The 16,157-nt window shown below is 56.2% G+C and overlaps 3 protein-coding genes across 3 annotated transcripts; all 3 read left to right on the top strand.

Moving 5' to 3' along the window:
- The first annotated feature begins 753 nt into the window (after nucleotides 1-753).
- Nucleotides 754-3,568, top strand: LOC121080553 (histidine triad nucleotide-binding protein 1-like). The gene is made up of 3 exons (XM_040578640.1): nucleotides 754-899; nucleotides 2,308-2,412; nucleotides 3,221-3,568. The coding sequence occupies exons 2-3, from the start codon at nucleotides 2,344-2,346 to the stop codon at nucleotides 3,383-3,385; spliced, it is 234 nt and encodes a 77-aa protein (XP_040434574.1). The 5' UTR covers nucleotides 754-899; nucleotides 2,308-2,343; the 3' UTR covers nucleotides 3,386-3,568.
- A 3,190-nt stretch (nucleotides 3,569-6,758) lies between these two features.
- Nucleotides 6,759-9,572, top strand: LOC121080556 (histidine triad nucleotide-binding protein 1-like). The gene is made up of 3 exons (XM_040578644.1): nucleotides 6,759-6,904; nucleotides 8,312-8,416; nucleotides 9,225-9,572. The coding sequence occupies exons 2-3, from the start codon at nucleotides 8,348-8,350 to the stop codon at nucleotides 9,387-9,389; spliced, it is 234 nt and encodes a 77-aa protein (XP_040434578.1). The 5' UTR covers nucleotides 6,759-6,904; nucleotides 8,312-8,347; the 3' UTR covers nucleotides 9,390-9,572.
- A 3,190-nt stretch (nucleotides 9,573-12,762) lies between these two features.
- On the top strand, nucleotides 12,763-15,576 carry LOC121080558 (histidine triad nucleotide-binding protein 1-like). Its single transcript, XM_040578645.1, has 3 exons — nucleotides 12,763-12,908; nucleotides 14,316-14,420; nucleotides 15,229-15,576. Exons 2-3 carry the CDS (start codon nucleotides 14,352-14,354, stop codon nucleotides 15,391-15,393), a joined length of 234 nt encoding a protein of 77 aa, XP_040434579.1. The 5' UTR covers nucleotides 12,763-12,908; nucleotides 14,316-14,351; the 3' UTR covers nucleotides 15,394-15,576.
- The last annotated feature ends 581 nt before the right edge of the window (nucleotides 15,577-16,157 follow it).

The following is a 16,157-nucleotide window of genomic DNA, read 5'->3' as shown; positions in this document are numbered from 1 at the left end:
TGGAACGCTGTTAACAGACGGAAACATTCCACGTAGTTACACTCCGCGGAGACACCCTTTTAACTTGCAGAACTGTTTCCCTCAGTAAGGCGCACAAGACGGAGGGGATCTCCCCGTGCTAAATCTTTATTAGCTCAAAGCGAAGCATCCAGCACCTCTCAACCAGCTTTGCCCTTCCTCGCCCCTGACCTGCCAACCCCCCCCAAGCCCTCTTCTCCGTATCAGAAGAGGTACTGCTACTCTCGCTTCTAAACCACGACAACAGGCACCAGACTGCGCTCCAAAACACCGCTGCGTTCTGCACCGGAAGTACGTGCCCGGGGCTGAGCATTGCTTTATATCACTCCTTTTAGTGAAAAAGCAGCCATTTGACTGGAGGGAGCAGCACCAAAAAGCCACAAGCCCGCCTGGGGTGGGCTCGATGCGGTAATAAGAAACAAGAAACGGTACTTCTAGCGACAACAGCCTCTTCTGGGACCTCGTTGCCCGCCCGCAGGGTCGCAGCACTACGCGGCACAGCTGCCTCCGCGGGCTCGGCCAACGTCTTCTCCCTCCACCCCCAGGTCGGATCCCTCCGCGCCCCGAGGGCACGCAAACTCCCTGAGCCCCGGTAAGCACCCGGTCGACGAGGGCGGACCCGGCGAGGGGGCGGCGACAAGCGAAAACGACAGACGAGCCAGCCAATCGAGACGCGGGATCGGCCGGCGGCGATCTGGCGGCCCAATGGGCGCCGCGGAGGGGCTGGCCGAGTGGCGGAAGCGCGGGGGCGACTACGGGCGCTGTCGTGGCTGACGAGGTTATTGGAGCGCGGGCCGCCCGGCCCGGTGGCGCCACTGCTGCCTTCGGAAAGATCATCGGCAAGGCGCTTCCCCGCCAACGTCACCTACGAGGACGAGGAGGTAGCCGCGGCTTTGCTCTGTGCGCGGTTCCCCTTCGCTTCGCTTCGCTTCCCTTCCCCCTTCCTTCCCCCCTCCCCCCCGCGCTCGCAGGCACCCTGAGCCGGACCCGTTGCGCGGCGCCCGGCAGCGCGGCAGGGCGGGTGGCGGCGTTGCTGCGGGTGGGTGGAGGGACGGGGCAGGGGGCGGGCGGGGCCTCTCTGGGTTGTGGCGCTCTCTGCTGCACCATCCCATAAACATCGCGCTGCTTCTGTGCCCCCTCCCTCGGCTGCCGCGGCGCGTACTGGGTTGCTGGTGCTGTCCGGCTCGCCTCGCTTCCCAGCCCCACCGTGTCCACGTGCGCGTGCAGAGGAGGGCCTCTGACGGTAACGCACTTGGTGGCAGCCGCAGGCGCTTGCCGCCTGATATCCCTTTGGCGCTGCAAGTCGTGCAGAGTTTGCTGCCGAGGGGTGGGAGTGGTCCTGCCGCGCGTAGGGCGATAGGCCTGAAACCTTGGATAAAGCGCACGCAGTCAGTCTCCTCGGGGATTCCGGCTGTGCGTACGTATGTATGTAAGCAGTGAACGTCTGAGTAGTGACCGTAATGAGTTGGTCCTGCCTAGGAGAAAGGCGGGTCTTGATGTGCCTCGTAATAGCATTATAGGGATTTCACAGCTCTGCTGTGCTAGGCTTTGGTTCTGAACCCCCAAACTGGATTGTTAAAGCAAAGAATTGCAGCTTTTCTTATCTTTCTTGAAAAAAAATCTAGAAGCCGGTCATCCCGCAGGCTGCAAAAGCTTCCCGGATCTTGTTTCTGTGGTGAAGTGGGACCGTGCCAAGAGCGTGCTTGCAAGGTTCACGGGTGCTGGCGCACCACAACGCGCTAGGAACTGGAGTGAGCCGCTTAGACTGTGGGGAAGGAAATGCAGCCGTTACCTACGCGATGTTAACTTTAAGGCTGTGTCCCGTATCGTTTTGTTATTGAAATGCTGAGGGTTAGCAGTTAGGGATGTCTTCTGCTTCTGAAGGTAGGGTTTCTGCGCGGTACAGAAGACAGACCCGTACTATGCGCTGGCAGGCTTCCTGTGATTATGCTTTTGTTCAGTACTTGAGCTCCCTGTAGCATGGGAAATGGATGGCCGCTCATCTTCCACTTCACCAAGGTCTTTGCCGATTCAGTTAAGCCATTTGTCTCCTGCCTCGGCGTGGACCCCATCGAATAGGAAAACCGCTATAGGAAACGATCGACCCAAATGACGGCATACCGCAGGGCGCTAATCTGAAGTACTGGCCCGTCTCCTTGCCCCCATCGCCTTGCGTGCCGAATCCCACTTCTGGAGGGGGCTCTGTAAATATGTTGTATTCTGCGTATAGAAAGTATTAGTATCGCGTAAGAAAAACCTCAGCGTTTTCACTGTTTGCTCTTCCTCCAGTGCCTTGCGTCCTGTGATCCTTCACCGCGAGCTCCGATGCTTTTCCTAGTCGTGCCGAAGGAGCCAATTACCAGGTTTTCTGAAGCCGAAGATTCTGGTGAATCCGTGAGTACCGTGGAAGCTTTCTGTACGCTAAACTGTACCTGTAGTTAGTTCCGAATTTCCTAGACTCTTTCCCGTTCCCCCCCTTTTCCTCTTGATAGGGCACAGTAGGCTGCTGTGGGCTTTCTGGCGCTATAATCTTTTGCCTCTAGCTTGTAACGGAGTTGAGCTTTTTGACTAAAAGGAGTGATATAAAGCAATGCTCGGCCCTGGGCACGTACTTCCGGTGCAGAACGCGGCGGTGGTTTTTTGGAGCGCAGTCTGGTGCCTACTGTCGTGGTTTAGAAGCGAGAGTAGCAGTACCTCTTCTGATACGGAGAAGAGGGCTTGGGGGGGTTTTGGCAGGTCAGGGGCGAGGAAGGGCAAAGCTGGTTGAGAGGTGCTGGATGCTTCGCTTTGAGCTACGAAAGTCCGGTTCAGAGACTTTGTAAACCCACGCAAAAGGCAGCCTAAAGTTTATTTTCCACCAGAATTGCTTGTCTTGCCTGAAGCTATCACGGGGGCTTTAACCCGGAGACAAACTTAGCTTCTGTGGCTGTTTTGTAGTCCGTTACCCTCCTGTTTCCCCCCACGCACAAACACCCCCACCCCGGTAGAGCGCAGAGTCGCTCTTTATAGCTTTGCTTGGAAAACGTCGGTTGCGGGTGGACGGGCGGGCGGGCAGACGGTACTTTGAAGCGCACTGGTTGAATTGCTAGGAATTGGCTAACTGGTTTCTCTGGGTGGTTCTCTGCTCTCGTTCCTTCCCTCCCTGCCCGCTCCCATCTTTGTTTATTTTTTTTTATTTATGGTTTTGTACTTCCTTCTCCAGCTTCTCGGGCATTTAATGATTGTTGGCAAGAAGCGTGCTGCTCACCTGGGCCTGGCCAGTGGATTCCGGATGGTTGTGGATGAAGGGCCCGAGGGTGGGCGGCCTGTCTATCACGTACACCTACGTCTTCTGGGTGGCCGTCAGTGGGGCTGGCCGCCTGGCTAAAGATTTTTGCGCCGCCAGAGTGGCTGCACGTGTACAAATCGCCACTGAATGGATTTCATCTGTTGCCCGTCGGTCTAGCCGCTGTTGATGTCTGATTTTGGGTTTTTTGTGGCGTGTGTCTGTGGAAGGTAGTAAAAGCTTTGAGCAGCAGTTGCACAATAAAGATTTAACATGGGGATATCATCTCTGTCTTGTGCGTCTTACTGAGGGAAACGGTTCTGCAAGTTAAAACGGTGTCTCCCCAGAGCGTAAGTATGTGGAATGTTTCGGTCTGTTAACAGCGTTCTATAGATGGGCAATGATTTGCCCAGTCGCTTGAAGCGTGACGCTGGAAGCGCTTAGCAGTCTCCTGCGTCTTGTAGGAAGCCAGCTCTTAGCTTTTGGGAGGCGGGACGCAAACGTACGTAGAGCCAGCGTAGGCTGCTGCTAAAACTTTAGAGACGACTGTATGTGACGCTACAGGCGTGCCATACGAGGGTGGCTTTGGCACGGTGCAACGTGTCGGAAGCATCCAACTCCCATTGGAGCACTTCTTCAACGGCTGTGTGATATGATAAGGCCCCGTTGATCTCCCTTTTCTGGTGAGGAGGGAGAAAACAATCGGCCTGAATGGCAGCTGTGGTGCTTCCATAGCACAGTGGAATCTCTCTCTTGTCAGTTTGGGTCAGCTGTCCTGGCTCTGTCCCCTCCCAACCTCTTGCCCACCCCCAGCTTTACTGGGCTGTGGGGGTGGGGGTGGTTGGAGAGGCAGCCTCCATGCCGTGGGGAGCACTGCTCAGCAGTAGCCAAAACATCGCTGTGCTCTCAACACCCTCCTAGCTACAACTACAAAGCACAGCACCATGAGGGCTGCTATGGGGAAAGTTACCTCCATCCAAGCCAAAACTACATCGCGGGGAGATGGCAAACTTCATCTTTCTTTAACGGCTGTTACAAAAGGGGGGAGATGGGCACGGGAAAGCAGGGCGACCCTTCGTTGCCCTTGAACAGCATGTTACTGAGGCATCCGAGACGCCCACTGGAAGGCGTCTTCATCTCTTCTATATCCCCAAGCGATCAGGTGAAGTTTGGTAAGTAACCCGAGGACTTCACCTTTATTTAATCTCCCCGGGGAGGAGATGGAAATGATTTACCTGAAGTGGATGGAAAGTGACATATGATGATGTTTCCTTGAAACTGCACCGGTGCACGCAGTGTTTGCTTACTGAAGGGCTGAGCTAGGTAACCTCTATTGTGCTGTCTGCGTAAGCTCCCTAAGGTGTCTAGGTGGTGGTCCCGCTTCTGGGGGCGGGGGAATCTTGAAGAAGCTAAGGTATGTTCAGAGAGACTGGGTGATTACCACAGGTTTTAGAAGTCTGTGGCGCCTGGTGGAATGTACGTCTCGCCTCGCAGGCAACGTTGCCGACACGTTGCTCCAAACCAGAGAGCGCAAAGGGTTATTCAGCAGGGGTCCGCTGAAGAATCGGAGCAGCCCAGGTGGGAAGGGACCTCAACAGATCAGCTGGTCCAACCTGTTGTGGGCGAGGGAGCCTAGGTGAGATCGTCTAGCCCCCTGTCCGATTGCATCTCAAAAACCTCCGGCGCTGGGGACTCTGCCGCAGCCCTGGGGAGGCTGTTCCAGTGGATGACTGTTTTCGCTGTTAAACCCAACACGCGCGCCCCCCCAACCAAGAAAACACACAAACCAAAAAACCTCTGCCTTGTTTTGGGGCGAAGCCTCTCTCCTGGTGCAACTTGTACTTGTTGCCCCTTGTCTTGTCTGCGTGGCTCCTTGTGAAGAGAGAGCCTCCGTCCTCTCTGTAGCCACCCTTTAAGTACTGGAATACTGCGATGAGGTCTCCCCTGAGCCTTCTCTTCTCCAAGGGAGAAAAGACCCAACTCCTTCAGTCTTTCCTCCTAGGGCAGGCTCTCCAGCCCTTTGATCGTCTTCGTGGCCCTCCTTGGGCCCCTCTGCGGTCTGTCTGCGTCTTTTTTGGAATCGTGGGGACCAGAACCGGACGCGGCGCCCCAGGTGCGGCCTGCAGGGGTGGCCTCTGTGAGAAGAGGCCAGGGTCTGCCCTGTGGCGGGCACAGCTGGTTCCAGCCAGCTAGCTAGGCACCGGACTCACCGCAGGCCAAAGCTGAGCAGCAAAGCGAAGCTGGTGGCGCCCCTGTGAAAACATAGTTAAGGAAGGGCAAAAGGCTGGCCGGGGATCCGGCAGGTGGATGTTTCCCGAAGGAGCCTTTTCATCCTATTTTCTCCCCCTGCCCTGTTGAGGAGGGGCAGTGAGAGCGCCCCTGGGCAGCCGGCCAAGGTCAGCCCTTCACAAAGCCTAAAAGGCAGCTTCCCCCGTGTCAAAGTTGAAGGGGGTTGGTGGTTTAAAGAACGATAGTGACTGGGGTAGGAACAGGACGCTTTGGAGGCAGGAAAGTTGGGAAATATCTGGGGATCCGGTCCCCTTGGGGTGGGGGTGGGGCGCGGGGAGAGATTCAAGAGAAAAAGCCTTCTTTCTGAGCAATAAGAGGCTCCCGTGAGAAAAAGGATCTAGGCTCCGCTTTTTCTCACTTGGCACTAAAAGTGACAAAGAACTGGAGCTCCTGCGTCAGGCTTCAAATGACCGGGTAAATCGTTGCCCATCTATGGAACGCTGTTAACAGACGGAAACATTCCACGTAGTTACACTCCGCGGAGACACCCTTTTAACTTGCAGAACTGTTTCCCTCAGTAAGGCGCACAAGACGGAGGGGATCTCCCCGTGCTAAATCTTTATTAGCTCAAAGCGAAGCATCCAGCACCTCTCAACCAGCTTTGCCCTTCCTCGCCCCTGACCTGCCAACCCCCCCCAAGCCCTCTTCTCCGTATCAGAAGAGGTACTGCTACTCTCGCTTCTAAACCACGACAACAGGCACCAGACTGCGCTCCAAAACACCGCTGCGTTCTGCACCGGAAGTACGTGCCCGGGGCTGAGCATTGCTTTATATCACTCCTTTTAGTGAAAAAGCAGCCATTTGACTGGAGGGAGCAGCACCAAAAAGCCACAAGCCCGCCTGGGGTGGGCTCGATGCGGTAATAAGAAACAAGAAACGGTACTTCTAGCGACAACAGCCTCTTCTGGGACCTCGTTGCCCGCCCGCAGGGTCGCAGCACTACGCGGCACAGCTGCCTCCGCGGGCTCGGCCAACGTCTTCTCCCTCCACCCCCAGGTCGGATCCCTCCGCGCCCCGAGGGCACGCAAACTCCCTGAGCCCCGGTAAGCACCCGGTCGACGAGGGCGGACCCGGCGAGGGGGCGGCGACAAGCGAAAACGACAGACGAGCCAGCCAATCGAGACGCGGGATCGGCCGGCGGCGATCTGGCGGCCCAATGGGCGCCGCGGAGGGGCTGGCCGAGTGGCGGAAGCGCGGGGGCGACTACGGGCGCTGTCGTGGCTGACGAGGTTATTGGAGCGCGGGCCGCCCGGCCCGGTGGCGCCACTGCTGCCTTCGGAAAGATCATCGGCAAGGCGCTTCCCCGCCAACGTCACCTACGAGGACGAGGAGGTAGCCGCGGCTTTGCTCTGTGCGCGGTTCCCCTTCGCTTCGCTTCGCTTCCCTTCCCCCTTCCTTCCCCCCTCCCCCCCGCGCTCGCAGGCACCCTGAGCCGGACCCGTTGCGCGGCGCCCGGCAGCGCGGCAGGGCGGGTGGCGGCGTTGCTGCGGGTGGGTGGAGGGACGGGGCAGGGGGCGGGCGGGGCCTCTCTGGGTTGTGGCGCTCTCTGCTGCACCATCCCATAAACATCGCGCTGCTTCTGTGCCCCCTCCCTCGGCTGCCGCGGCGCGTACTGGGTTGCTGGTGCTGTCCGGCTCGCCTCGCTTCCCAGCCCCACCGTGTCCACGTGCGCGTGCAGAGGAGGGCCTCTGACGGTAACGCACTTGGTGGCAGCCGCAGGCGCTTGCCGCCTGATATCCCTTTGGCGCTGCAAGTCGTGCAGAGTTTGCTGCCGAGGGGTGGGAGTGGTCCTGCCGCGCGTAGGGCGATAGGCCTGAAACCTTGGATAAAGCGCACGCAGTCAGTCTCCTCGGGGATTCCGGCTGTGCGTACGTATGTATGTAAGCAGTGAACGTCTGAGTAGTGACCGTAATGAGTTGGTCCTGCCTAGGAGAAAGGCGGGTCTTGATGTGCCTCGTAATAGCATTATAGGGATTTCACAGCTCTGCTGTGCTAGGCTTTGGTTCTGAACCCCCAAACTGGATTGTTAAAGCAAAGAATTGCAGCTTTTCTTATCTTTCTTGAAAAAAAATCTAGAAGCCGGTCATCCCGCAGGCTGCAAAAGCTTCCCGGATCTTGTTTCTGTGGTGAAGTGGGACCGTGCCAAGAGCGTGCTTGCAAGGTTCACGGGTGCTGGCGCACCACAACGCGCTAGGAACGGGAGTGAGCCGCTTAGACTGTGGGGAAGGAAATGCAGCCGTTACCTACGCGATGTTAACTTTAAGGCTGTGTCCCGTATCGTTTTGTTATTGAAATGCTGAGGGTTAGCAGTTAGGGATGTCTTCTGCTTCTGAAGGTAGGGTTTCTGCGCGGTACAGAAGACAGACCCGTACTATGCGCTGGCAGGCTTCCTGTGATTATGCTTTTGTTCAGTACTTGAGCTCCCTGTAGCATGGGAAATGGATGGCCGCTCATCTTCCACTTCACCAAGGTCTTTGCCGATTCAGTTAAGCCATTTGTCTCCTGCCTCGGCGTGGACCCCATCGAATAGGAAAACCGCTTAGGAAACGATCGACCCAAATGACGGCATACCGCAGGGCGCTAATCTGAAGTACTGGCCCGTCTCCTTGCCCCCATCGCCTTGCGTGCCGAATCCCACTTCTGGAGGGGGCTCTGTAAATATGTTGTATTCTGCGTATAGAAAGTATTAGTATCGCGTAAGAAAAACCTCAGCGTTTTCACTGTTTGCTCTTCCTCCAGTGCCTTGCGTCCTGTGATCCTTCACCGCGAGCTCCGATGCTTTTCCTAGTCGTGCCGAAGGAGCCAATTACCAGGTTTTCTGAAGCCGAAGATTCTGGTGAATCCGTGAGTACCGTGGAAGCTTTCTGTACGCTAAACTGTACCTGTAGTTAGTTCCGAATTTCCTAGACTCTTTCCCGTTCCCCCCCTTTTCCTCTTGATAGGGCACAGTAGGCTGCTGTGGGCTTTCTGGCGCTATAATCTTTTGCCTCTAGCTTGTAACGGAGTTGAGCTTTTTGACTAAAAGGAGTGATATAAAGCAATGCTCGGCCCTGGGCACGTACTTCCGGTGCAGAACGCGGCGGTGGTTTTTTGGAGCGCAGTCTGGTGCCTACTGTCGTGGTTTAGAAGCGAGAGTAGCAGTACCTCTTCTGATACGGAGAAGAGGGCTTGGGGGGGTTTTGGCAGGTCAGGGGCGAGGAAGGGCAAAGCTGGTTGAGAGGTGCTGGATGCTTCGCTTTGAGCTACGAAAGTCCGGTTCAGAGACTTTGTAAACCCACGCAAAAGGCAGCCTAAAGTTTATTTTCCACCAGAATTGCTTGTCTTGCCTGAAGCTATCACGGGGGCTTTAACCCGGAGACAAACTTAGCTTCTGTGGCTGTTTTGTAGTCCGTTACCCTCCTGTTTCCCCCCACGCACAAACACCCCCACCCCGGTAGAGCGCAGAGTCGCTCTTTATAGCTTTGCTTGGAAAACGTCGGTTGCGGGTGGACGGGCGGGCGGGCAGACGGTACTTTGAAGCGCACTGGTTGAATTGCTAGGAATTGGCTAACTGGTTTCTCTGGGTGGTTCTCTGCTCTCGTTCCTTCCCTCCCTGCCCGCTCCCATCTTTGTTTATTTTTTTTTATTTATGGTTTTGTACTTCCTTCTCCAGCTTCCTGGGCATTTAATGATTGTTGGCAAGAAGCGTGCTGCTCACCTGGGCCTGGCCAGTGGATTCCGGATGGTTGTGGATGAAGGGCCCGAGGGTGGGCGGCCTGTCTATCACGTACACCTACGTCTTCTGGGTGGCCGTCAGTGGGGCTGGCCGCCTGGCTAAAGATTTTTGCGCCGCCAGAGTGGCTGCACGTGTACAAATCGCCACTGAATGGATTTCATCTGTTGCCCGTCGGTCTAGCCGCTGTTGATGTCTGATTTTGGGTTTTTTGTGGCGTGTGTCTGTGGAAGGTAGTAAAAGCTTTGAGCAGCAGTTGCACAATAAAGATTTAACATGGGGATATCATCTCTGTCTTGTGCGTCTTACTGAGGGAAACGGTTCTGCAAGTTAAAACGGTGTCTCCCCAGAGCGTAAGTATGTGGAATGTTTCGGTCTGTTAACAGCGTTCTATAGATGGGCAATGATTTGCCCAGTCGCTTGAAGCGTGACGCTGGAAGCGCTTAGCAGTCTCCTGCGTCTTGTAGGAAGCCAGCTCTTAGCTTTTGGGAGGCGGGACGCAAACGTACGTAGAGCCAGCGTAGGCTGCTGCTAAAACTTTAGAGACGACTGTATGTGACGCTACAGGCGTGCCATACGAGGGTGGCTTTGGCACGGTGCAACGTGTCGGAAGCATCCAACTCCCATTGGAGCACTTCTTCAACGGCTGTGTGATATGATAAGGCCCCGTTGATCTCCCTTTTCTGGTGAGGAGGGAGAAAACAATCGGCCTGAATGGCAGCTGTGGTGCTTCCATAGCACAGTGGAATCTCTCTCTTGTCAGTTTGGGTCAGCTGTCCTGGCTCTGTCCCCTCCCAACCTCTTGCCCACCCCCAGCTTTACTGGGCTGTGGGGGTGGGGGTGGTTGGAGAGGCAGCCTCCATGCCGTGGGGAGCACTGCTCAGCAGTAGCCAAAACATCGCTGTGCTCTCAACACCCTCCTAGCTACAACTACAAAGCACAGCACCATGAGGGCTGCTATGGGGAAAGTTACCTCCATCCAAGCCAAAACTACATCGCGGGGAGATGGCAAACTTCATCTTTCTTTAACGGCTGTTACAAAAGGGGGGAGATGGGCACGGGAAAGCAGGGCGACCCTTCGTTGCCCTTGAACAGCATGTTACTGAGGCATCCGAGACGCCCACTGGAAGGCGTCTTCATCTCTTCTATATCCCCAAGCGATCAGGTGAAGTTTGGTAAGTAACCCGAGGACTTCACCTTTATTTAATCTCCCCGGGGAGGAGATGGAAATGATTTACCTGAAGTGGATGGAAAGTGACATATGATGATGTTTCCTTGAAACTGCACCGGTGCACGCAGTGTTTGCTTACTGAAGGGCTGAGCTAGGTAACCTCTATTGTGCTGTCTGCGTAAGCTCCCTAAGGTGTCTAGGTGGTGGTCCCGCTTCTGGGGGCGGGGGAATCTTGAAGAAGCTAAGGTATGTTCAGAGAGACTGGGTGATTACCACAGGTTTTAGAAGTCTGTGGCGCCTGGTGGAATGTACGTCTCGCCTCGCAGGCAACGTTGCCGACACGTTGCTCCAAACCAGAGAGCGCAAAGGGTTATTCAGCAGGGGTCCGCTGAAGAATCGGAGCAGCCCAGGTGGGAAGGGACCTCAACAGATCAGCTGGTCCAACCTGTTGTGGGCGAGGGAGCCTAGGTGAGATCGTCTAGCCCCCTGTCCGATTGCATCTCAAAAACCTCCGGCGCTGGGGACTCTGCCGCAGCCCTGGGGAGGCTGTTCCAGTGGATGACTGTTTTCGCTGTTAAACCCAACACGCGCGCCCCCCCAACCAAGAAAACACACAAACCAAAAAACCTCTGCCTTGTTTTGGGGCGAAGCCTCTCTCCTGGTGCAACTTGTACTTGTTGCCCCTTGTCTTGTCTGCGTGGCTCCTTGTGAAGAGAGAGCCTCCGTCCTCTCTGTAGCCACCCTTTAAGTACTGGAATACTGCGATGAGGTCTCCCCTGAGCCTTCTCTTCTCCAAGGGAGAAAAGACCCAACTCCTTCAGTCTTTCCTCCTAGGGCAGGCTCTCCAGCCCTTTGATCGTCTTCGTGGCCCTCCTTGGGCCCCTCTGCGGTCTGTCTGCGTCTTTTTTGGAATCGTGGGGACCAGAACCGGACGCGGCGCCCCAGGTGCGGCCTGCAGGGGTGGCCTCTGTGAGAAGAGGCCAGGGTCTGCCCTGTGGCGGGCACAGCTGGTTCCAGCCAGCTAGCTAGGCACCGGACTCACCGCAGGCCAAAGCTGAGCAGCAAAGCGAAGCTGGTGGCGCCCCTGTGAAAACATAGTTAAGGAAGGGCAAAAGGCTGGCCGGGGATCCGGCAGGTGGATGTTTCCCGAAGGAGCCTCTTCATCCTATTTTCTCCCCCTGCCCTGTTGAGGAGGGGCAGTGAGAGCGCCCCTGGGCAGCCGGCCAAGGTCAGCCCTTCACAAAGCCTAAAAGGCAGCTTCCCCCGTGTCAAAGTTGAAGGGGGTTGGTGGTTTAAAGAACGATAGTGACTGGGGTAGGAACAGGACGCTTTGGAGGCAGGAAAGTTGGGAAATATCTGGGGATCCGGTCCCCTTGGGGTGGGGGGGGGGCGCGGGGAGAGATTCAAGAGAAAAAGCCTTCTTTCTGAGCAATAAGAGGCTCCCGTGAGAAAAAGGATCTAGGCTCCGCTTTTTCTCACTTGGCACTAAAAGTGACAAAGAACTGGAGCTCCTGCGTCAGGCTTCAAATGACCGGGTAAATCGTTGCCCATCTATGGAACGCTGTTAACAGACGGAAACATTCCACGTAGTTACACTCCGCGGAGACACCCTTTTAACTTGCAGAACTGTTTCCCTCAGTAAGGCGCACAAGACGGAGGGGATCTCCCCGTGCTAAATCTTTATTAGCTCAAAGCGAAGCATCCAGCACCTCTCAACCAGCTTTGCCCTTCCTCGCCCCTGACCTGCCAACCCCCCCCAAGCCCTCTTCTCCGTATCAGAAGAGGTACTGCTACTCTCGCTTCTAAACCACGACAACAGGCACCAGACTGCGCTCCAAAACACCGCTGCGTTCTGCACCGGAAGTACGTGCCCGGGGCTGAGCATTGCTTTATATCACTCCTTTTAGTGAAAAAGCAGCCATTTGACTGGAGGGAGCAGCACCAAAAAGCCACACGCCCGCCTGGGGTGGGCTCGATGCGGTAATAAGAAACAAGAAACGGTACTTCTAGCGACAACAGCCTCTTCTGGGACCTCGTTGCCCGCCCGCAGGGTCGCAGCACTACGCGGCACAGCTGCCTCCGCGGGCTCGGCCAACGTCTTCTCCCTCCACCCCCAGGTCGGATCCCTCCGCGCCCCGAGGGCACGCAAACTCCCTGAGCCCCGGTAAGCACCCGGTCGACGAGGGCGGACCCGGCGAGGGGGCGGCGACAAGCGAAAACGACAGACGAGCCAGCCAATCGAGACGCGGGATCGGCCGGCGGCGATCTGGCGGCCCAATGGGCGCCGCGGAGGGGCTGGCCGAGTGGCGGAAGCGCGGGGGCGACTACGGGCGCTGTCGTGGCTGACGAGGTTATTGGAGCGCGGGCCGCCCGGCCCGGTGGCGCCACTGCTGCCTTCGGAAAGATCATCGGCAAGGCGCTTCCCCGCCAACGTCACCTACGAGGACGAGGAGGTAGCCGCGGCTTTGCTCTGTGCGCGGTTCCCCTTCGCTTCGCTTCGCTTCCCTTCCCCCTTCCTTCCCCCCTCCCCCCCGCGCTCGCAGGCACCCTGAGCCGGACCCGTTGCGCGGCGCCCGGCAGCGCGGCAGGGCGGGTGGCGGCGTTGCTGCGGGTGGGTGGAGGGACGGGGCAGGGGGCGGGCGGGGCCTCTCTGGGTTGTGGCGCTCTCTGCTGCACCATCCCATAAACATCGCGCTGCTTCTGTGCCCCCTCCCTCGGCTGCCGCGGCGCGTACTGGGTTGCTGGTGCTGTCCGGCTCGCCTCGCTTCCCAGCCCCACCGTGTCCACGTGCGCGTGCAGAGGAGGGCCTCTGACGGTAACGCACTTGGTGGCAGCCGCAGGCGCTTGCCGCCTGATATCCCTTTGGCGCTGCAAGTCGTGCAGAGTTTGCTGCCGAGGGGTGGGAGTGGTCCTGCCGCGCGTAGGGCGATAGGCCTGAAACCTTGGATAAAGCGCACGCAGTCAGTCTCCTCGGGGATTCCGGCTGTGCGTACGTATGTATGTAAGCAGTGAACGTCTGAGTAGTGACCGTAATGAGTTGGTCCTGCCTAGGAGAAAGGCGGGTCTTGATGTGCCTCGTAATAGCATTATAGGGATTTCACAGCTCTGCTGTGCTAGGCTTTGGTTCTGAACCCCCAAACTGGATTGTTAAAGCAAAGAATTGCAGCTTTTCTTATCTTTCTTGAAAAAAAATCTAGAAGCCGGTCATCCCGCAGGCTGCAAAAGCTTCCCGGATCTTGTTTCTGTGGTGAAGTGGGACCGTGCCAAGAGCGTGCTTGCAAGGTTCACGGGTGCTGGCGCACCACAACGCGCTAGGAACTGGAGTGAGCCGCTTAGACTGTGGGGAAGGAAATGCAGCCGTTACCTACGCGATGTTAACTTTAAGGCTGTGTCCCGTATCGTTTTGTTATTGAAATGCTGAGGGTTAGCAGTTAGGGATGTCTTCTGCTTCTGAAGGTAGGGTTTCTGCGCGGTACAGAAGACAGACCCGTACTATGCGCTGGCAGGCTTCCTGTGATTATGCTTTTGTTCAGTACTTGAGCTCCCTGTAGCATGGGAAATGGATGGCCGCTCATCTTCCACTTCACCAAGGTCTTTGCCGATTCAGTTAAGCCATTTGTCTCCTGCCTCGGCGTGGACCCCATCGAATAGGAAAACCGCTTAGGAAACGATCGACCCAAATGACGGCATACCGCAGGGCGCTAATCTGAAGTACTGGCCCGTCTCCTTGCCCCCATCGCCTTGCGTGCCGAATCCCACTTCTGGAGGGGGCTCTGTAAATATGTTGTATTCTGCGTATAGAAAGTATTAGTATCGCGTAAGAAAAACCTCAGCGTTTTCACTGTTTGCTCTTCCTCCAGTGCCTTGCGTCCTGTGATCCTTCACCGCGAGCTCCGATGCTTTTCCTAGTCGTGCCGAAGGAGCCAATTACCAGGTTTTCTGAAGCCGAAGATTCTGGTGAATCCGTGAGTACCGTGGAAGCTTTCTGTACGCTAAACTGTACCTGTAGTTAGTTCCGAATTTCCTAGACTCTTTCCCGTTCCCCCCCTTTTCCTCTTGATAGGGCACAGTAGGCTGCTGTGGGCTTTCTGGCGCTATAATCTTTTGCCTCTAGCTTGTAACGGAGTTGAGCTTTTTGACTAAAAGGAGTGATATAAAGCAATGCTCGGCCCTGGGCACGTACTTCCGGTGCAGAACGCGGCGGTGGTTTTTTGGAGCGCAGTCTGGTGCCTACTGTCGTGGTTTAGAAGCGAGAGTAGCAGTACCTCTTCTGATACGGAGAAGAGGGCTTGGGGGGGTTTTGGCAGGTCAGGGGCGAGGAAGGGCAAAGCTGGTTGAGAGGTGCTGGATGCTTCGCTTTGAGCTACGAAAGTCCGGTTCAGAGACTTTGTAAACCCACGCAAAAGGCAGCCTAAAGTTTATTTTCCACCAGAATTGCTTGTCTTGCCTGAAGCTATCACGGGGGCTTTAACCCGGAGACAAACTTAGCTTCTGTGGCTGTTTTGTAGTCCGTTACCCTCCTGTTTCCCCCCACGCACAAACACCCCCACCCCGGTAGAGCGCAGAGTCGCTCTTTATAGCTTTGCTTGGAAAACGTCGGTTGCGGGTGGACGGGCGGGCGGGCAGACGGTACTTTGAAGCGCACTGGTTGAATTGCTAGGAATTGGCTAACTGGTTTCTCTGGGTGGTTCTCTGCTCTCGTTCCTTCCCTCCCTGCCCGCTCCCATCTTTGTTTATTTTTTTTTATTTATGGTTTTGTACTTCCTTCTCCAGCTTCCTGGGCATTTAATGATTGTTGGCAAGAAGCGTGCTGCTCACCTGGGCCTGGCCAGTGGATTCCGGATGGTTGTGGATGAAGGGCCCGAGGGTGGGCGGCCTGTCTATCACGTACACCTACGTCTTCTGGGTGGCCGTCAGTGGGGCTGGCCGCCTGGCTAAAGATTTTTGCGCCGCCAGAGTGGCTGCACGTGTACAAATCGCCACTGAATGGATTTCATCTGTTGCCCGTCGGTCTAGCCGCTGTTGATGTCTGATTTTGGGTTTTTTGTGGCGTGTGTCTGTGGAAGGTAGTAAAAGCTTTGAGCAGCAGTTGCACAATAAAGATTTAACATGGGGATATCATCTCTGTCTTGTGCGTCTTACTGAGGGAAACGGTTCTGCAAGTTAAAACGGTGTCTCCCCAGAGCGTAAGTATGTGGAATGTTTCGGTCTGTTAACAGCGTTCTATAGATGGGCAATGATTTGCCCAGTCGCTTGAAGCGTGACGCTGGAAGCGCTTAGCAGTCTCCTGCGTCTTGTAGGAAGCCAGCTCTTAGCTTTTGGGAGGCGGGACGCAAACGTACGTAGAGCCAGCGTAGGCTGCTGCTAAAACTTTAGAGACGACTGTATGTGACGCTACAGGCGTGCCATACGAGGGTGGCTTTGGCACGGTGCAACGTGTCGGAAGCATCCAACTCCCATTGGAGCACTTCTTCAACGGCTGTGTGATATGATAAGGCCCCGTTGATCTCCCTTTTCTGGTGAGGAGGGAGAAAACAATCGGCCTGAATGGCAGCTGTGGTGCTTCCATAGCACAGTGGAATCTCTCTCTTGTCAGTTTGGGTCAGCTGTCCTGGCTCTGTCCCCTCCCAACCTCTTGCCCACCCCCAGCTTTACTGGGCTGTGGGGGTGGGGGTGGTTGGAGAGGCAGCCTCCATGCCGTG

This window comes from Falco naumanni, chromosome W (assembly GCF_017639655.2).
Source record: "Falco naumanni isolate bFalNau1 chromosome W, bFalNau1.pat, whole genome shotgun sequence".
Lineage (NCBI taxonomy): Eukaryota > Metazoa > Chordata > Aves > Falconiformes > Falconidae > Falco > Falco naumanni.
The sequence above is the reverse complement of the archived record's forward strand: the minus strand, read 5'-3'. Positions and strand labels throughout refer to the sequence as shown.